Genomic DNA, 22,068 nt, shown 5'->3' on the forward strand with positions numbered 1-22,068 from the left:
TTCAAATGCAACTTAAAATTCATTTTTTTTCATGTATCCCTAATGTATATAAACTGACAGCAATTTTATATAGTATTTAAAAATACAGTTTTGTGCGTATAACGAAATTTTATGGTATGGGATTTTTTTATTTGCATCAGATTGTCACTCAAAAAGTTTGGGATTTTAGAGTGTTTTGAATTTCATATCAGAGATACTCTTTTGTATCAGCTACAGGTTTATTTCTTGGATAACTGTAAGCTCCTGCCAATATTGATCAGCAGAATCTAAATAATATTCCCTGTATCTTGTATGTGAGATCAACATTAAAAGGTTTTTGGTTTTGAAAAGTTAACAAAGGCAGATTAATCACTCTCAATTTGATTTTTCCTGTGATAAATTGCTTAAACTTCTGTTATAGGATTTAGTACTTTATTACCTCAAACATCTATGGTGTGTACTCATCACTGCAAGATTGTAAGCGTCCCTGGACAGTGTCTAGTGTCCTCCTGTTGCTATAACAATGTCCTAGGAGAAGAGCAACATAGGAGAGAAAGGGTTGTACTCAGAGTCACAGTTCAAGGTCAGGGCAGCCAAAGCTTGAAGCAGCTGGTCACCTGACACCATAGTCAGGAAATGGGGCTCTATGTGCCTACTAGTGTTTAGTTCCCTTTCTCCATTTTACAGTCCAGAATCCCAGGCCCAGGAGTGGCAGGTCTTCCCACCTCACTTACCATGCAAACATATCCCTTCTCTCATTCACAGTAACAACACTAATAATTATAAAATTTATGATGGGAAAGATTTCCCACAAAATAATGTTTACGGTTTCAGACTGTATTTTGTGTTGTGTACAGCTTATTTCTTTTTCCTTCTTTTGTTTTCCTTTTTTTAATAAAGTTAGTTACATATGTGACAACCTTTACTTAGTATGTTCAACAAAACGTTACATAAGAAGTAAGTATTCTTTTTGTGAAAATGTTCCGCAGAACTTTTAACATTTCAGAATCATTTCTCTAGGCAATAGCTGTTAACACATTTTGTGGTTAGGTAGTAATAATGTCTTGATTGTGGGGGGGTATATTAAATTAGCTTTTAAAAGGCTCCGGTGGAAATGAATGTTTATATCCCCCCCCCATTTATTTATTTTTATTTTTTTCTGGACAGGATTTCTCTGTGTAACAACAGTTATGGCTGTCCTGAAACTTGCTCTGTGACCAGGCTGGCCTCAAACTCACAGAGATCCTCCTGCCTCTGCCTTTCAAGGGCTAGGATTAAAAGTATCTGCCATCACTGCCTGGCTGTTTATGTATGGGTGCTGGGAATTGAACCTGGGTTTGATGCAAGAGCAACAAGAACCTTTGAGCCATCTCTCCAGCTCCAGAAATAATGGCAAATTTTATTTTCTATATATAGATTTTGCCATTCTTTTATATAGTTTATTTTATTTTACTGAGCTATACATTTTTCTGTTCCCCTCTCCTTGCCATTCTTTTTATATTTAGTCAAGCAGCTATGTTAACAGTTGTGAAAACTGAATACAGCGATGTACTAGAACTGGAGAATGTAATCTAATAGGACAGAATAGAATAGTGAGTGGAGTGGAGTGCAGATACTCAGTATAATTTTGAGTTTCATGGCTTGTATCTTTCTGGTCTATTACTGTAGAAATACATATTTAAAATAATTTTCTGTGTGGCACAGCAACATGTTTTTATAGTTCTGGATGTTTGGCGGCAGAAGTGGGAGGATTGCTTAAGCTTGGGTGTTTGAGATCAGCCTGGGTAACATAGTAGAACTCTGTTCTAGCAGTAGTAAGAAACACAATTGATGGGGCTGGTATCTAGGCTCTTTTGAATGATTGGCTGTGGCAGACAATGAAGAGTTTACTATAAACTTTTGTTGTTGTTGTGGGGGGGGCAGAGCTGTTGTGTGACAAACTTTTCCTGGGAGATGCTACAGACACCTGCTCACCCCAGATAGGGATCCCATGACAGATCAAAGTACAGACGCTGCCAGAGTCCAACTGGATGAACCAGTGAGTTTTATTGGGGTTACTTACGAATGTGGCTGAGGGATTACCTAGAGGGGCAGAAATGACTCAAAGACAGCTGCATCTCCAGAGCCCACCCCAGGCGTGGGTGGCAGCTAGCCCACCCCAGGCGTGGGTGGCAGCTCCAGATGGAACTCTGAGCATACCGCACAACTTGCAGTGTCCTTTCCAGGTGCCTCTTCCAGGCAGCTCCACAGATTTCTGGTTTTTCCAGGCAGGTGGTCTGGTCTCCGTAGTCTCTGCAGCTTGGCTTATCTGAGTGTTTTTTTAGGGAAATCTTGTCAGTTTCAGGGACTTCCTGGAAAATCACCCATGCTGGGGTGGGCTTTGACCTATCGTGGGATCTCTATCTGGGGTGAGTAGGTAGATGTGTGTGTGTCTTCTCAAGGAAATCTTGTCACACAAGAGCTCAGGGTGTTCACACAGTAGGCAAATGCTCATCACTCAACTATATTAATGTCTCATGAAACGAATTACTTTTAAATTAATTGAGAAAATAAGTGTAACTAATCATCAGTTGAGCTGCTCCCTGACTTTAGAATAATAAATATCAGAAAGGGTACTCTTTGGAAACTCTTGGTAAAACTCTAACAACAGAACTTTTAATCACGTGCTTATTTCCTAGATAATGGCTTTTATTTATTTACAAGATTCTTACCTTAGCTTGAAAGTGGGTTAGGGGAGTAGTGAGATGACCTAGTAGGTGAAGTTCTTGAGGACCTGAGTTCAGGCATGGTGATTGCCTGTAATCCCAGGACTTGCAAGGCAGAGTCAAGAAATCCTGAGGCAAGCTGGCTAACTAGAATGTTCACATCATCTAATTCTAGATTTAATTTAGAGACCCTGCTTCAATAAATAAAGTGGAGAATGAATGAGAAAGACACTGATACCAACTTTGGGCTTTGACATGCACATGTATGTGCGCCACATGCATGGCGGGATCCTAGTGTTAGGCTGCCACATGAAGTGCCACATCTGCCATTTCTGAATATAAAGTTACTTTTGGCCTATTCTATGTTTCTGGTAATTCAGTTTTTAATTTTTATGGCATTCATCGCATATACCTGGAAAGATACTCAAGTTAATGTAAAGAAAGTTAGATCTGTGTCCTATATTATTAGTACAATACAAACGGAATGTTAATTCTTAGTTTTGCTAAAAGGTTGATTATTACATAAAAACTAAAAATCACCCATGTAATATTTTAACACTATTAAATAATGTTTGCCTTACAATTTAAATATATACATACCTACATACACACATATTTTCTCAAACTACATTCTTCAGTTTTTTTATTTTCTTTTTGGGGAACAGGGGCAAGAGGATGTGAGTAACCAGAGTCTCATATAGGCTAGGATGGCCTTGAACTTGTTATGCTCTCAAGGATTATCTTGGGATTCTGATCTCTTCCCACCACCTCCTCCTCCTGAAGTTCTGGGATTATAGACATGTACCACCATGCTGTGTTTATACAATTCTCAGTATTGAACCCACAGCTTCATGGATGTTAGACAGGTACATTCACAGCTACCTGCCCTATCCCCCTCCCCTTTGAGACAGGATCTTGCTGCGTAGCTCTGGGTTGCTTAGACTTTGCTGTGTAAGTCTCTGTTGGCCTTGATGGGCATCTTTCTGACTCAGTTTCTTGAATGTAGGATTATGGATATGAGCCACCATTTTGTGTGTGTGTGTGTGTGTGTGTGTGTGTGTGTGTGTAGTGATATGAGTTCAGGTGCCTGTGGAGTCCTGAATAGGTTCCCTTGGAGCTAGAGTTCAGGCTTCCCAGAATGCATGCTGAGAATTGACCTTGGATCCAATGCAAGAGCAGCAATTACTCTTCACTGCTGAGCAGCCCCACAGCTACACTGTTAATACATTTAGCCATTTCAGCAAGAGGCAGTGTCGCTGTGGGGTTTACAGGAAATAGTAAGTGAGTAATCAACACCTGGAGGGCATCAGTGCATGTTTTGTTTTATATTTTTACTTTTTTGTTTTGTTTTGTTTTGTTTTTTGAGACAGGGTTTCTCTGTAGCTTTGGAGCCTGTCCTGGAACTAGCTCTGTAGACCAGGCTGGCCTCGAACTCACAGAGATCCACCTGCCTCTGCCTCCTGAGTGCTGGGATTAAAGGCGTGCGCTACCACCTCCTGGCTATTTTTACTTCTTTTTAGACAAGTTTTTCCAGTTTGTTTGTGATCCTTGTGTGCAGTTTCTTTGTATAAGCAACACATTTGTGTTTTTTTTTCTTTCTCTAGTTTAAAATAATCCAAAATTATTGTCCTAACTTTTAATACTTAATCCTTAACTCGAAGTTTGAAAAAAAGGCAATTTACCTTCTTTGATAATCAGTTAGTATTGATGGGCCATTGCAGTTGGAGCACTAGTTGTGAATTGCTTAATCCAATAGCATCTACTTATGAAAAGAACTTTGTTAGATTTTTCACATTTAATTGGAACTGTTTTGCCTAGCTGTAAGAATGTGTCTGATTCGATTCTTTTGGGTGACTAACTTGTATTTTCATCCTTTACAGGGTAGAAGAGAAGAATCAGTGGCTTGGAAATTGAGCCAAGTGACCTGGTGGGATGGGTCTTTGCCTGACACATTTTATAGAGGTAATGCAACATTGTTTGTCCAGACTCAAGTTTTCACATAAGATGTCCCCAGACTTGCACAGACCCTCTTCATGTCCTGGATAGTCTGGTTGTACTGCTTATGCAGAGCATAGGCTTCAGAGGCCAGCATGGCAGTGCTGTAAGTTCTGCACAGCTAGACTCTGCAGAGGTAGTGTACTGGGTTGTGAGGTGAAGCCCATTGGCTTTCATTTAACCTGATCTTTATGTTAGTAGGACAGGTGATCCTTTTCTTTCTTTGCTGCCTAACTTGGTCTTTGTCTTAAACCTGTGCCTTTAACAAACAACATGAAAGAAAGTGTGATATTTAACAGTTATAAACTCATTTATATATCTGCCAATAACACTTAGAATTTTAAGACAAGGTTTCTCTGTGTAACCCTGGTTGTCTTTGGAACTTGCTCCTTAAACCAGGATAGCTTTGAACTCAGCTCCGCCTGCGCCTCCTGGGATTAAAGGCATGTCCAGACCTCACTTGTAACATGTATTCTTATGTCAGTTATTAATGGTCATACAAATTTTAAAGTTGTATTATGAACTTTTAAATTTGTTTTGAGAATTCTTTTAGAACTTGAGGGTTGAAAATATTACCAGTTTTTATGACCATATTTTAGGATTTTCTTCTTTGTCCATGTCTTCTGGCAAACATGATACCTACTGTTTGTAACCACCTTTACCTAGGTTTCATTGTAAACAGTAGAGAATTGTCAAATGTTAAAAAAAAAAGGTATCCTCTCCCGTTTTTTGTTAATATTGTATATTCTCCCAGATGTCTCTCTGTGATACACAAGCACCTATTTACTTTAAAGCATTTTTTTAAATTTAATTTTTCCCCCTGACAAAGTCTCTGCACATCCCATGTTGGCTTCAGACTCATTTTGTAGCTGAAATGGCCTTGAAGTTTTGTGATGCTTCTCCCTCAGCCCGAAGTGCCAGGATTACAAATGTGTGCCACCAACCAGGCTATATTTACATCTTTAAATTTTATGTATATTGTATTTCAGTGTGCTTTTTAAATAAGTTCCCATGTTTTGGCATTTCTTCTCATATTCCTTAGTATTTAGGTATACCATGATCTTTTAAATTAGCCACCTCTGTATAACTATATAGGTTTTTAGAGTTTTTCATGTAGTACAAATTCTTGGAAATATCTTTGTACATATTTTGAATGTACTTCAGTTTAAATTCCTTTTATAAACATATTTTGTGTTTATATGAGCACACTAACCTGCAGGTCTGTCTGTGTATGTGAGCATATTAGCCCACAGATCTGTCTGTCTGTGTGAGCACACTAGCTAGAAGGTGTTCACACTTCTCCTGTGCATAATCCCAGAGGCCAGAAGAGGACAATCAGTACTCTATCACCCCGACCTTTTTCCTTTGAGGTAAGGTCTTTCCTCGAACCTTGTCTTTGTTTTCTTGGTTAAGCTCCTTCTCTTGGACCCTTGGAGCTGGAGTTGTAGGCATTTGCAGGCATGCCTGACTTGTGTGGGTGCTAAACTCTGCCCATCATGGTTTTGGAGTAAGGACTTTTAACTGCTCAGTCATTTCTCCAGCCTCTACTTCTTAAATTTCTAAGGGAAAAATTGTTGGGCCAAAGAGTAGTGGATGATGGACAGCTTGGATGAATGTGTACCTCTACATTGTGTGCCTCGCATCAGTGGCTATCAGTGTGATTATGGTTTATCCTTTTGACAACACTAGCAAATAATTTATTTGTCAGGCTTTTTGGAGGGAGGGGTCCTTTTATACTTTTTTGTGTATATTTGTGTATTAGTGATAGGATCCTTTTCATTTTGTTAAGAAAATTATTTTTACTTTGTATTTGCTTTTCTAGTGGTTTTGATTTTGTTTCAATCTTATAGAAGCTTATTTTTTTTAAATTGTTAGATATTTCTTATCCTTCTTGGCTCTGGTAAATGTAGAGTGGAGAATTTTGCATAAGCGTGAAGAGATTGTCATTCTTAAGTATATGACTATTTTCCCTCTACGTTATAGTTTCTGTGAATGACCCAGTTCCTAACTCATCCTAGTTTGACCTTTTTGTTGGTGATATCAAATAGTTGTGTTATAATACTAGCAGTTTTCTAGATTTAGTAAACTGTGATACTTAAAAGGTCAACAATAGGTCACAGAAGTAGAGACATAGGAAATGTAGTGAACAGGTCACACATGATGGTGTGCACCTGCTTTCCAGGACTTGGGAGGTAGAGGCAGCAGAGCAGCAGGTCTTGTTCAGGACTGGCTCTGGATGTGTGGGAAATTTGAGGTTAGGCTGGACTTGAGACCATGTCTCAGAAAAAGGAGAAAACTTAATAAATAAGTTTGATGTTTAAAGATGTAGGAAAGAAAATAATAATCCACATGGCCTCCTTGGCTGATCCACCTGCATTTGTGACTGTGACCACGCCTGTTTCTGCCTCCCCAGACAAGGCAAAGCCAAGGAAGAATTGGAGGAGTCAGGTGAGGGAAGGGGATTTGTTTCTTTGATGAATCTCTCTGAAGCACCCAACTCAACCTACTTTATTTGAGAATATGGAAAGAAAGGCTCACTTCTTAAAAAGAAAACAAGTAACCTGGTAAGCATGTCGGGATAGTCAGCTTCTCATCTGGAGAAATGCAGTGCTAGATCTTTGCATTTGTTGCTTATATAAAGACATCTGTAAGTTTAGATTTTATTTTTGTTTATTTTTTTGGGACAGGGTCTCACCTAGAACTCTCTCTGTAGGCCAAACTGGCCTTGAACCCACAGAGATCTGCCTGCCTCTGCCTCCTGAGTACTCTGGTTAAAGGCGTGTTACACCTCTGTGTGGCTGTAAATTCAGATTTTAAACAATTCAAGTTATAAAAAGTAATAGAACCCTTATTTATCTAATTAAAATTCATTATGGTTGGAGAGCATATTTTTAGGAGTTGAGTCCTTTTAATTTTACTTAGGCTGTCTTCCTGCTTAGTGTAGTGTCTGTAATGGAGAGTGTTCTGTGCCATAGTGGAGTAGTCTGCTGAAGATTGTTCAGTGTGCTCTCTGCTGGAGAGCGTGTGTTTAGAAGAAACATTTTTCCTTCAATATCCTCTCTTTCTTTCCATTCAACTCCCCCTCCCCCACTGCCAGTCTGTGATTCCACCATCTTCTAAGCTCTGTTCTTGATGGTTGTATTAGTTACTGTTCTGTTGCAGTGATAAAACACCATGGCCAAAGCAATCTTTAAAAAGCATTTAATTGGGGTTATGCTTTGAGGGTTATAATCTATGATGGTGAAGCGAACACATGGAGGCGGAGACAGCTGATACCTCCCATCTCCAACAGCAAGCAGGAGGCAGAGTACACTGGGAATGGCTTCCTCTGAAACCTCAAAACCTGCCCCTAATGGCACATTTGTTCCAACAAGGTCACACCTAACCCTTCCCAAACAGTTCTGTCAGCTGGAGACCAAGTATTCAAGCATGAGCCTGTGGGCTGTTCTTATGCAGGCCACCACAGTGGTTTCTTGTGTGTGCTGCCTTTTCCTCGTGTTTTCTTTCAACAGTTTTATTTGCACGGACCCAGGAATAGGCCATTTTGTATCTCTTGTAATAGAAGTTCATTGAGTTTGGATTTGTAAGGTTGTTTTTTTTTTTTATATTAGTCAAATTTAGGGAATATTTGACTTCTGTTTTAATAAATTTTACCTTTTCTGTTTCTTCCTTATTAAGAAATACTGGTAAGCAGTGTGTTGGTTTACTACCTCTGGGGCTCTCTTTATTTTTTTTCTCTATATTGAGTAAATTTCTTTCTTTTATAAAGATGAACTTACTGCATTTATTTAATTGTTTATTCTTGTTTGTGCAAGGGGGGGCACGTATGGAAGATAGATGCCAGCTTGTAGGAGTTGTTCTCTCCTTCCACTCAGCTGATCACGCCTGGCAACAGGCACCGCTACCTACTGAGCAATCTGCTCGGCCCTAATTGGGTAATTTCAATGGATGTACATTTAGGTCTACTGGTTTTATTTATTTTCATTTTTATATTTTTGCAGTTGTGAGTTTGTTTTTGAGTATTTGACATTCATTTTTTTGTATTTCAGTAACCATATTCTTTAGTCCCCAAATTTCCATTAGGGTCTTTGAAATAATTTCTTTGCTTTATTGAGAATTTTACTTGTTAGCTGATTGTTTTCATAGTCAAAATAAAGTTGAAACATGATTTGAGTACATTTAACTTAATGTTTTAAAATCTTTTTTTTTTTTTTAAACTAGCCTGTGAGGGCACTTAGAAACACCTTATATTGCCTGTGCTTTTGATGATGCCTGCCTGCCTGCCTTACTTGTTTTTTTGAGACAGTCTTTCTATGTAGTCCTGGCTGTCCTGTTACTGGATATATAGACCAGGCTAGCCTTAAACTCACAAATATCTCCTGCTTTTGCCTCCCAAATGCTGGGGTTAAAGATGTGAATCACCACATCTGGCTTGTGTTATCTTTTTCTGGTTCATACTATGGACTGAATCTAAGCCTCATGCATACCATCCAAGTACTCCACTACTGGCACAGTAGTATAAGTTACAATTTCTTCTGTTTTTAAATATCTTATGGTTGTTGAAAATGGGTATTGTGCACGGTGTATGTTATACACATATAATATTGCAAGTCGAGATTGTTGTTGTTCCCCAATTCTCATATAGTTGTTATTTTTAGTATTGTTTATGTGTGGTAACAGTTCTGTTGAAAAAGGGAGCATATTTTATTTTGTACATGTTTTGTTAGGAAAAATAAGCATAAATATCCAGGAAAATTTAGAAATGGAACACTAAGCACCAATAGGCCTGTCTTAACTTTCAGGTGCTTATAGAAGCTTCAGAAGTCTGTCTTTGTTTGCTGTAACAGGCCTCATAGTAGCCCGGGCTGGTCTGGAACTCAAGTATATGGACTAGGCTGACCTCAAACTCAGAGATCAATTGCCTTTGCTTCCTGAATACTGGGGAATTGTTATTGTTCTTGCTTTAAGTGGGCAAAACTATTTTGTTTTATGCCATGGCAAACATGTACAGTCATAGGCTGTTTTGTAAATCAGATGCAAACTGTCTATGAACCCACTAAGTTAGGAAATTTCAGTCATAAGTTTAATGCTTTGCTCAGAAGTGCTTGCTGTCAGAAAGTTGGTTTGTGTATAGCTTGTGATCTTTGGTACTGGTTATATTGCACATTTTCTGAATGATTATCTCCATCTTTTTGTCAGTTTTTTCTTCTAAGATAACGCTGATGACATGTTTGTATGTCAAGATGCTCACATGACCTTAAGATGGTACTCTTCCTGTTGTGAATACAACACAACTTGTGCTTGTAGTTTTGAGACCTGCATGTGTTTGCTTCTCTTTGACTTCACAGACTTTATTTATTTATTTATTTATTTGAGACCATGCTACCTCTGCCTTTCTAGAACTGGGAGTAAAAGGCGTGTACCACCAGACCTGTGCACAGACCTAATAAAGTAGATATGACTAGTGTCTTTGTGTGGTTGCTTAATCTGTGTTTTCATTTTTCTTTTTTTTTTTTTTTTTTAGCTCTTTAGCCCTCTGAATTTTGATGTAGTATTTCATCTCTCAGGAGTTGTAGATTCCTGATCTAGGCAAATTATATCTGTCTGAAATCTTATTTGTCCGTTCCGTCTATCCATTCTCTCCATGCACGTGACATATAAGAAGGGAGAACTGTAGAGGTCAGAGGACAACTTGCTAGGTCAGTTCCTTCCGTCTTTATGTGAGTTCCAGGAAATCAGGCTTGGTATCCTGCATCTTTACCTGCTGAGCACTCTTTCTGGGCCCAAGGCAAATTATTTCATAAGAAGCCAGAGTTGTATCTCATTTTCTACCTGCCACTATTGTGCTTTCTCAGTTTCATACCTAAAAAGCAGATCAGTATATTCTCCTTCAGACATAGCTCACTAGATGCACTTCAGTATTCATACAGTTCGCACATACATACTGGGTCACAGCATTTTCCGCTCTGAATGTAATGTATCTTGCTTATTGTGTATGTATCTTTATTTATTTTAGGAGTTGGATGGCACAAGTGACTGAGAGGATATTGAGAGTTCCTAGAGCCTGTAAAAGGTAGAAACTCAACCATGATTTCTTTCTCAACTCAACAGCATTCCCTTCCTTGAAGTCTTCATTTTTACTTCAGTCTCAGGTAACTTATTTCTCATAATCTTGAAAAATAATTTTGTTTATTTTTTAAACTGTATTTTAATTAAGTTATGAATAAAAATGGCACACAATTTGAAGTAGCCGTTCAGAGGAGCTGGGCGCTAGTGTGCTTCGTTCGTTGGTCACTGCTCCACAGTGAATGCAGTGCGATCAGTCTATTCAAGAGCCTGCTGCTGTTCCCTCCCCACTTTGAACTGGGACCCAGAATAAGCCCCTTTTCTCTTGAGTTGCTTTTGTCTTGTATTCTATCACAACCAAAGGAAAAGAAACTAAGATAACATTGTACTCTAAATGTGTACATGTTGTTTGTTTACCTGTAGTAAAATAAGTAAGCAGTCTATAGCATATATTAGCTTATAGAATTATCTACTGTGATAGGCTTATAATCATAGAAATGCAGTTTTATCTACCTGAAAGCTTATTGTAAATTATCTCATGGTCTTTTGGAGAGTTTACAATTATGATACTTCAGGGCTTGCCGTTGCTGTGATTTCTTTGGAAAGTGGGATAGGGTAAAGTTATTAAGAATGATTGAGCCTAGAGCATTGTTCATTCTAAGTATATTATATTCTAGACCATCAGTCTTTGCAATTCTGAATGTTTTTTAAAAATTTTAAACATTTTTTAAAAACTGTGTATAAGCATTTTGCCAGGTTGTGTGTATGTGCGCCATGTGTGTGAAGTGCCCATAGAAGCCAGAAGAGGCAGTGGATCCCTTGAAACTGGAGCTACAGGTGGTTGTCAGCCTCTGTGTTGGTGCTAGAAATCCAGCCCGGGTTTTCTGTAATAGCAGCAAGTGCTCTTAAATCCTGGAGCTTCTTTCCTGTCCCTGTTAGTAACCTTTAGATGCCATCTTATTGAGTGTGGTTACTACAGTGCCTGGCATTGGAGAGAAGAAAACTAAAGAATACTTTGAAATTTATTATTTTTTTTTATGTGTATGGGTATTTTGTCTGCTTATATATCTGTAATCCATGCACTTGCCTGGTGCTTGCAGAGGCCAGAAGAGGGTATCAGATCTCCTGGAACTGGAATTACAGATGGTTGTGAGCTGATGTGTGTATGCTGGGAATTGGAACCAGGTTCTCTGAAAGATCAATGTTTTAACTGCTGAACCATCTCTCGAGCTCCATTTTGCTTTGCTTTTGAAGGAATTGTATGTATCTCTTCCACTTATATTCCTTTGGCTATAACTTGGTTATTTGACCACCACTTGCAAGGGAGGCTGGGTAATAAGTTTTACCTTGGCAGCCATGTTTCCTGCAAAATTTAAAGTTGTTTTTTTTTTTTTTTTTTGCTGGTAGTTATATGTGTGTTTTACCTTTGTGTATGTATGTGCACCATGTACGTGCCTACACCTGTAGAGCTCAGAAGATGGTTTTGGAGATCCGGGAACTAAAGTTACAGATGGTTGTAAGCCACTGTGTGGATGCTGAGAATCAAACCGAGGTCCTCCATAAGAGGAGCGTGTGTTCTTTTTGGTTTTCGTTGTTTGGTTTTGGCTTTTTGAGACCAGGTTTCTCTGTATAGCCCTGCTGTCCTGGAACTCACTTTGTAGACCAGACTGGTCTCAAATTCACAGATCTGCCTGCCTCTGCTGGGATTAATGGACAGTAGTTTCACCAAGTGTAATGGACACTGATTGTAGCAAGGACTCAGTGCTCGCCTGCTGTGCCCTCCCCACACTCCTCCTCCATACGGTTAAGTTATACCTGTTTCTTAAACAGTTTGAGTTGGCAAAAGTGTAATGTTTTAATTTCTCTGCCACTATTTTCTGATTTTGATAATATTTGGAATATATTATATTACATGCTTAGATCCTGGTTTTTGAGTGTTTTTCCTATAATGTGAGAGTGTCTACTAACTTTTCCTTAAGTATTTATAGTTTATTTTTCTATGGTCAAAAATAGTCAGTTTTTTACAAAATGGAGACCCTTATCCTGAAAAAATCTCTAATTAGTAATTTTATTAATATCTGTTAAAATTACATATATTATTTTAATATTTTCTGTTGCTGCTGGCATGGATCAGAAAGACCATTTTGTCTTGTTGCCAATATGAACATGGTTCTTAAGGCTGTTTTGAAATATTAACACTTTAAAATGTAGTTTTCAAGAAAGGCTTTATAATATACAAAATGGTATTTACAGAAAGATGTATCTGAGAGCTGGGCACAGTGTCATACCTGTAATTCCAGTACTTGGAAGGATAAGGCAGAGGATTGCTGGGTTGCAGAGTGAATACTGTCTGAAAAAAAGCAAGATTAAAAACAAAAGCAAAGTCATATATGAGACGTATCTGAATATAGACTGTGCCTAGACAAGAAATATTTTGTTCATTCAATGAAAAATAAACATTTGAGTAGATCAAAACTGTATTTTGAAGGTATGAGAGTATAGCACACTTTGGAATGAGTGGAAACTTGAAGAGTCATTCGGTATTGATAGGATTTTTTTATAGCACCAAACGTGATATCGTGAGGCCCATGTATTATGTACACATCACCTCCTGCCAAGCACCTTCACATACCTATGCACTTTGTTTCTTTTGAGAGACAGTCTTGCTCTGTTGACCAGGCTGGCACTAAATTTGCAGTGGTCCTTTTGCTCCTGCATCCTGTGTGCTTGGATTGTGATCAAGTAGCACCACAACCAGCTGGCTGCTTGATATTTGTATTTCTCAAGTTATATGTTTATAATGGGATTTCTCTGTGATGTGTAAACAGTGGAACTATGAATATCCAGATTAATGTAACTAAAATCCTCCAAATAAACAGGGATTTGGTGAAAATGTTTTGGTTCAGAAGTCATTTGTGAGGTCTCGGGATACAGCCCAGTGAATGCTTACCTCGCATGCACACGCTTTTGGTTCTGTCCCTTGGTGGTTTCCCAGAGAAATAACTGCTTTTCAGAGTAAGTTCCTTTGAGTGTGGGTTCTGGTGTAAGGGTAGCATATTGTTTACCCTTAGAGAATAATATGAAGTTGAAAATTACTCTTTTCATAGAAAATAAAATGATATTTAGGTTCCTAAGCTTGCCCATTGTATTATATATTTGAAGTTCCATATTACTCAGTGACAAGTTCAATAAACAAACAGAAAGGTGGGCACTTGAAAAGAGAAGTATGTTGCTTTTTAATGCTTGAATGCAGGTTATTTAAAGGTATTTTGGGGCTGGTGGAGTCAGGAATAATTAATGTTCCCCAAAGACCCATCCCCATGACGTGCTTCCTCTAGCTAGGTCTCACTGCTTTAAATTTCTAGAATCTTCCCAGCACTACCCCTGTTGAGGTGTCAACCTTTTAAATAATAGCCTTTTTGGGTAAGGAAAGCAATCTATAGTCAAACCAAATGTTAGGTCAAGAATACACACAGTTTCCTGAGCAGTGGTGGCACACACCTTTAATTCCACCACTCAGGAGGCCGAGGCAGGTGAATCTGTGAGTTGGAGACCGCTTGATCTACAGAGTGAGTTCCAGGACAGTCAGGGCTCCACAGAGAACCCTGTCTTGGGTGGGGTTGGGGAACTGCACACAGTTTTTCTTTGGATAAATATCCCAGGCTTATACTTAAAGTTTGAACAGTGATCATTGATACCAAGTGTTTTCTGGTGCTGCAGGAAAACTGTCCAGTTTGTAGTTAATCCAGTTTAAGTCTAAAGGTTTAACTTCATTTAGGATTGTAGGAGTCACTAACCGTGGGCGAGAAGGAAGAGAATTTTCATCTTGACATATCATTATCTTCAGGGAGATTTTTGAAGAGTCAGGTTTATTTTCTCCTTGAACTGGTTCTTCTTATTTTAATTTACTTGCTCCATTTGAAGCATGCTATTTTCCTGTTCTAAGACCCTTACTGAAGTACTTGATGCTTCCTCTACCTCAAATACCCTTTGTCTCTAAAATGCTTCCTTAACTCTTGTGTTTCAGCTTGATGTTATATTTTATTAGTTTGCTCCCATCCGGAACTGATACAAGTACAGAATGTAGTTTTCAATTACTGATCAAAATTGTGGCAGTTAAGATAACCTTTACTATAGGGAAACTTTGGGCTGGAGTAACAGTATCAGCTGGATGCTTTTCTCTTGATAAAACACAAAAACAAAAGCTGACACTTTCTCCTAAACCAGTTACTTTATGTTGGTCTTTTTTTTTTCTTTTTATATCTTCTATATTCTCTAAAATCCTCAAGTTTTCTTTTTCTTCTCTTTTTAAACAATGGCACATGTGGCCGCAGTAGGTGCAGTAAAGGTCTTTTGTTTATGTGCAAGTTCCTGTGTGTTGGGGACTCTCCACATTGAGTAAGAAAACAGTAGGTAATTTAGAAATAAAGCATAGTTTCTAGTATTTCCAAAGAATTGGCCAGAAAATCAACTTTTAGCCCCTTACACATTTTCTTAGTTGAAGAATAGCTTATTCTCCAAGAAATGTATTAAACAGAATGTAAAGATAGAAGTTATAAACAGTTAACCTTTAAGAGTTTGTTTGCTATGTGAGGATTTTGAAAAGTAGAATCAAATGTTGCTCCCTGGTCATATGTCCTTCAGTCTGATAACGTCTGCTCCCTGGGAAGACAAGAGAAGTCTGAATTAGACTCTGTCTGCTTTGCTGTTTATAAAGGTCTGTGAACTGTGAACTGTGAAGAAAAGACCATTCCCTTGATGCTATCCTTAGTAAATAAAAAGACATTTTAATTTTAGTAGTAATTAGAATTTAACTTAATTTTGGTCACTGAACCAAAGATGATCTTCACCACTGTCTGTCTTTAGAGAAGAGGTCAGTAAACCATAGGACTCATTCCCTGTGTGCAATCGCTGGGAGTGAGATTCCCATTCCTCCTCTGTCCTCAGTGTGCAGCAGTATTTGTGCCTCCCATGCTGGGCTTGCAGGCATGTGCACCATGCCTGTGTGACTGACTGAGCATGCTAGCCAGTGTGACTGAGTTGCATCACTGCCCTTTCTTAGGATTATGAGGGTTTTGTTTGCGTTAGTGGTTTGCCTGATAGTGTCCTTTGTCAGTTTATGTTTCACCGAGTTCATTTTAAATTTTATGGCGCTATAATGTATTGAAATCTGAAGGTTCTTGAACTGAAGCTACAGATACTTCCTCTAACCTATTTTGTGTAAGGGTCACTTTGAGTAATGGAATAGATTAGGATTATGCTTTAATTTCAGAGTGAAAACTTGTTTTACTTTTCTAGCCCCTGGAAGTCAATCTTGGTAATTACATGAATTAGATGGATAAAAGTTTTCTATTTGTATGTTCTATTATAATTTGAAATTAAAAAACTACCAAGTTAGACATATAAACTAATGTGTTATGCTTTGTTGCCAAACTTGGTCTTTCTAGGCAGTTATACTTAAGCATGAACATTGACGACAAACTGGAAGGATTGTTTCTTAAATGTGGCGGCATAGACGAAATGCAGTCTTCCAGGGCAATGGTTGTGATGGGTGGAGTGTCTGGCCAGTCCGCTGTGTCTGGAGAACTGCAGGAGTCAGTACTCCAAGATCGAAGTTTGCCTCACCAGGAGATCCTTGCTGCAGATGAAGTGTTACAAGAGAGTGAAATACGACAACAGGATATGATATCACATGATGAACTCATGGTCCACGAGGAGACAGTAAAAAATGACGAAGAACAGATGGAGACTCATGAGCGCCTTCCTCAAGGACTTCAGTATGCACTTAACGTCCCTGTAAGTACGAACTCTAACTAGTTAATACTGGAAGTCACCAAAGAAGCCACACGGTTTAAAGGCTAATCATTTGTTAGGACGCCGTGGACAGCTATTAGATTTAAAAGGCAGAATTTTGTGTCATTATTTTAGAAATCTATCTTTTCCAACATTTATATTTTGGTCAAGGTTATGTGTATACTTGCTTTTGAAAGACTGAGTTTATTAGCATTTGTGTTTTTGAGACTGGATTTCTCAATGTAGCCCTCCCGGGCTGTCCTGGAACTAGCTGTGTAGACCAGACTGGCCATGAGCTTACAGATCCACCAGCTAGGGTTAGAAGTGTGCGCCACCACTGCCCTGCCTATCTTCTGTGTTCTTAAAGAGCATGGATCCTGAACCTTAAACCTATTTAGAGGAAGATAACTGTCTGGGGGGTTTGTGCATCCTATTTCTGCTTTTTTCTTGTGTGCTGTTGTGATTGACCCCAGGGATTCATGTGCACTAAGAACACTGCCGCTCTTCCCGAGCTTGCTGCTCTGCCTCGTTTTCCTGGATGCCCCACTGTGCCTTTGTACACACTTGGTTGACTTCTGGCTTTGGAAATGATCAGCCCAATACTCTTCCCTATACTAGACATTAGGGCTCGACACTGAAGGTGCTCTCTTTGGCTTTTTGTTTGTGTTTGATTGATACTTGTTCACTTGCTTGTTTGTGGCAGACTGCCACTATATCGCCTAGGATAGCCTGGAATTTGCTGTGTGGACCAGGCTATTCTTAAACTTTCTGACATTTTCCTGCCTTTACTTCCTGAGTGCTGAAATTTCTCCCAGCCTCAAGAAAATCATTTTTAGGCATCTGTGTCTTTCTTGTCTTCTTCCACCTTTGTATTTATTTATAATTGTTTGTTTTGATAAAGAGGCTTACTGTATAGCCCAGGCTAGCCTCAAACTCTCTTGATTCTGCTTTAGCTTTTCACCACCCCTCGTACTGGCATTTATAGGCAGGGTGACACCATGCCCAGTTGTCTGCCCTGTTTTTACTTAGTGATGGGTAAAACCAGAACCACATTCTAAGTCTTACCTCTTCCACCACTGGGACTAGAACCTGAGAATCTTTCCCCCTTTATTATTAATGCTGTACTTTTTTCTTTATATCATCATATATCTTGACTGAAAATTTACTTTAGCTATAACTCATTGTTGTTTTTGAGTGTACATAGTGCGTCTTCATCACCATCCTGCTACTTCTACAGTCTCTAGGTTGAGCCCTAAAATGGAGACTTGTGATGACTTGACAAGTGTGTCCCTTGATAGACTGTGGACTCTAGAAGGCAGTAGTTTTGTCTATTTTTTGCTGTATCCCAGGTGTTCACACAGTGTGAATAATTGGATAACCATTGACAGCTGTGCATATGTGCACCAACTTGTACCTACTCAACTGCAGGGGCCCCTTTATAGTGGGTTACATGAATTGGTGTTTTGAGTGTTGAGTCGCATGCCTTTAATGTATTCTAGTATACATTATTAGATTTGCTTTGATAATATTTTATTTTCCAATTTATGAGAAAGAGCGTTCTACATTCTTTTTTGCCTCTGATGTCATTGTTTAGTTTTGATGTTTGGTATTGGAAACCTCAGAATGAGTCCCTGTGCCTGTCTGCTGGGAAAGAGGAGTGAGTTGATTCATATCCCCCTTACATGTTTGCTTTCTGGTGCTTTCTATTTTGGAAGACTTTGAAACCTTTGACAAATTCTCTTTTATAGATGCAGCCCTATTTAGGTCATCTATTTCTTTTATGAGTTCTGGCAGTTTGTTTCAAGAAACTGGTCAGTTCCACCATGTTTTCCAGTTTTCTTTTATTGTACTTTTTATGCACACGTGGTTGCTTCTTTCCTGTGTGATAGCAGTTTTCCCCAGCCTGGCTGTAGGCGTGTTCTGAAGTTTACAGCTGAGTAGTGCTAAACTGTATTTGCAGTGTTGTGCAGCAGCTCTCCAGAGCTTCCTTGTCTTGTGAAACTGACCCTGGCTGGTGAGTACTGCTCTGTGTAACTCCCTTCAGAAGGGGCTTCTGATTGTGTTGATAACTTTAAGAAACTTTTTTATTTCATTGTTTCTTTCTGTTGATTTTTTTGTTTGTTTTTTAAAATTTATTTTATTTTTGATCATGTGTCCATCTGTGTGCCTGTGCATGTGAATGTGGGTCCCTGTAGGGACTAGAGAAGGGAAGAGGGCCCTGGTGACAAGTCATCTGGTGTGGGTACGAGCAAGCATGCACACATGCATGGACTGCAGGGGACAACTTGTAGGAATTTATCTTTCCTTTTCACTCTGTGGGGCCTGGGGATTGAACTCAGGTCATCAAGCATGGCAGCAGGTTCCTTTACTGGTAGAGCCATCTAACTGGCCCTGTTCTTCCTTTGAATTAATTAGGTATTGATTTTAGGGGCTTCTATCCTGACACACACCCTCTATAAATTTCCCTCTAAGTGCCTTTGTGTCACACACACAAATTTTGATGTTGAATTTATACTTAGATTCTCATTCCTTATATCTTTGATTGTTTTGAACTGTGTATTATTTAGAAGTACATAGTTTAATTTCCAAGTATTTGATGGAAGGATATATATATATATATATATTGCTGTTAATCTGATTTCTAGTTTTACTTCTTGTTGAAGCGTAAATACTATTTGATTGCTCTGTTAAGGCGTCTTTTGTGGACAGATTGTGGTCTGCCTTGAGACAGTATACATTATACTATTGGTTGTATCCAGTAGTCTATAGACTGCAGTAACTTTCATTGGACAGGCTGTTAGCCTGAACCCTCTTTGTCTTTTACTTTCTGTAGTGATCTTTCCAAATGAGATAGAACTTCTTAGTAAAATGACTTCTTTGACCCCTCCTTGCCGAACAGCTAAAATGCACCCACTTCTTTCTCAGAAGGTTACTATACTTTCCCATTAGGAGATTTTTAGGAAATCAGACTGCATTAGTTCAACAGGTCTACTATGACATTTTCTGTTTCTTTTGTACATGGTATATTTTTGCCTGTGATATTCTTGTTGATTTTTTTTAAGATTTATTTATTTATTATGTATACATGCCTCCATGTATACCCACATGCCAGAGGGGGGCGGCGCCAGATCTCATTACAGATGGTTTGGAGCCACTATGTGGTTGCTGGGAATTGAACTCAGGACCTCTGGAAGAGCAGACAGTGCTCTTAACCATTGAGCCATTTTTCCAGCCCCTCTTGTTGATGTTTTAGCTTTTGAAAATTTTCTCTTTGTATGATTTTATTATGGCCAACTTACTTTGCATTTCTTTGCTTGTAAGATTTTTGTTATCCTTTAAGGCTTATTTTCTAGGTCTTGCCTTTAAATATTATGAGTTTAAATTTTTTTCATTTTTTTTTTTGATTGTGTATATGTGTCTTTCTTTTTTTGAAATAGGGTCTCTCTGTTTTGTGACTCTGGCTCTCCTGGAATTGACTCTGTAGACCAGGATGACCTTAACTCACAGAAATCCGCTGCCTCCCCTTCCCAAGTGCTGGGATTAAAGGTGTGCGTCCTCATATGAGGGTATATGTGTGTTTTTGTGTGTGGATGGATATGTGCATATGGAGGCTCGAGGTGTCTTCCCTGGAGCTGGAGTTACAGGCAGTTGTAAGCAGGGTGCTGGGAACTGAGCTCTGCTTTTCTGCAAGATCAGTATGCATTTTTAACCCCTGAGCCATCTTTCTAGTCCCAAATTTTATGTTCTAGATACCTGGGCTATAGGAGGCAACCCAGGGTTATGAGTGAAGATGAATTTTGTTTTTAATTAAGGAAAGTTTTAAATTGAAAAAATTCTGTCTTCATCTCAGAGTTCAGACAGCTGCCTATATGTAATCCACAACCCATCAAAATATAGAATGTTTTCATTATTCTAGATGGTTGCTTTGTAGTTCTTCCCAGTCATTTACCTCTATAATTGTTCTTTTTTTTTTTCTGTCTTAGTTTATTGTTGTCTTTCTTGGAAATGTTATGCAGTTGAATTATATGTAGCTCTCATGTCTGGCTGCTTTGGTGAAGCATATTACTAGTTTATATCTGTGTTGACTGAATATTTGTACTTCATTCTTTTTCCTTGTTAATTAATGTTCTATTGCTTTAATATCTGAACATCCATGATCTTACTATTCCTTGTGTGTGCTTTTTCATTTTAATAAAGCTACTATTAAATGTATTTATTGCGCTTCTCTTTTTCTGCATTTTTGTATGTCTTCTCTTGAGTTTTGATTCTATTTGACTGACTTAGTATCTATCTTTAAGTCAGAATCACTTTTCGATTCTATTGAAATTTGGTAAAATTTGAAATCAGCTAGAATAATATCTCCAGTTTTGTTATTGTCCTTGTATTCCATGTACAGACTCAGTCTGAGTTCAGAGCTAGCTGGGTTTTTATTGTGGATCATGTTTGATTCTAGGTATTGTTTTGTTTATAATCAACATTTTAACTCATCAGAGAGTATACCTCTGCAGGTTTTTAGGTTTTCTTTAAATCACCCCAGCATTGTCTATGGTTTCCAGTGTTGTGTAATTGAACATATTTTGTTTTGATGCTGTAGCAAATAGTATTGTTTAAAGTATCAATTTTTAGTTGATTACAACAAGGATAAAGAACTGCAGTTGCTTCTCCCACTGATTCTGTATTCTGTGATCTTGTTAGGGTTGCCTGTCAGTTTTCAGTTACACTGCATATTCCACTTGTTTGCCAGCCAACACATTCGCCTGAGCTTCCTTTCTTTCTGGAGAACCTTTTGCCTTGCCTGGGATCTAACATCTTGAAAAACATCTTTTAAGAAATGTTTTTGCTTCCTGACCATTGTATCTGGCACCTCAAGCCTACTACGCAAATACTACCCTTGACCTGCATTGACCTCCATACCCTGAGCCCCGCTTTGGCATTTTGCATTGGGTAGGCTTCCCATGCAGTACCCTAACAGCTTGGGGACTGAGAAGCTCTTGGGTAGGTGATAGGAAAGAGCAGAAAGGGGAAGAGACAAAAAGTTAAACATTTATAATCAATTCCTGCCCCCTTCCTAGCCCTCTGCCTACTTCAAATCTGGTTTCCACTCTATAATTTGGTGGTTTTGAGGATATTTTATTAATGAAAGCAACAATGTGACTTTTTAGACTGAGTTTTTCACTTGACATATAAATGAATCAGAGCTGTTATTTGTAATCCATTGTTGTTAGGTCATAGGTCAACGTTCTCTTATTGAAAGAGTGTGGTTGGTTGTTTCAGCTAGTATGTAAAAAGCTGTTATGGACATAAGTACCTGGGTTTTGTGTGAATATAGGTGTTTCTATCTACAGAATGACTGTCCTTCCATGTTCATAGCCCATCACCTACCCATGACTACTCCTAACATTTTGCTGTGTCTGTGTTTTTCAAAGGCTATCGCTTACAGGATTGTGAAGGTTTTCCCTCCTTATTAGCATGTTGGAACTTTTCTCAACTCCTTATTCTTTCCAAATGTCTGCTTGATACTCTATTTGTA

At 38.5% G+C, this 22,068-nt stretch overlaps 1 protein-coding gene across 7 annotated transcripts in view; it reads left to right on the plus strand.

The window, feature by feature from the left end:
* The window catches only part of Znf148 (zinc finger protein 148), a 120,000-nt gene that overhangs the window by 37,837 nt on the left and 60,095 nt on the right, over positions 1-22,068 (plus strand). For all 7 annotated transcript variants that reach the window (XM_041672744.1, XM_041672742.1, XM_041672741.1 and 4 more), the window contains 3 exons: positions 4,565-4,646; positions 10,696-10,831; positions 16,193-16,541. In XM_041672744.1, coding sequence (XP_041528678.1) covers positions 16,209-16,541 — 333 coding nt within the window. In that variant the 5' untranslated portion in view covers positions 4,565-4,646; positions 10,696-10,831; positions 16,193-16,208. The remainder of the gene's footprint in view (positions 1-4,564; positions 4,647-10,695; positions 10,832-16,192; positions 16,542-22,068) is intronic.

Source organism: Microtus oregoni, unplaced genomic scaffold (assembly GCF_018167655.1).
Source record: "Microtus oregoni isolate MIOR12 unplaced genomic scaffold, Mior012 000023F_ref0000262, whole genome shotgun sequence".
Taxonomy (NCBI): Eukaryota; Metazoa; Chordata; class Mammalia; order Rodentia; family Cricetidae; genus Microtus; species Microtus oregoni.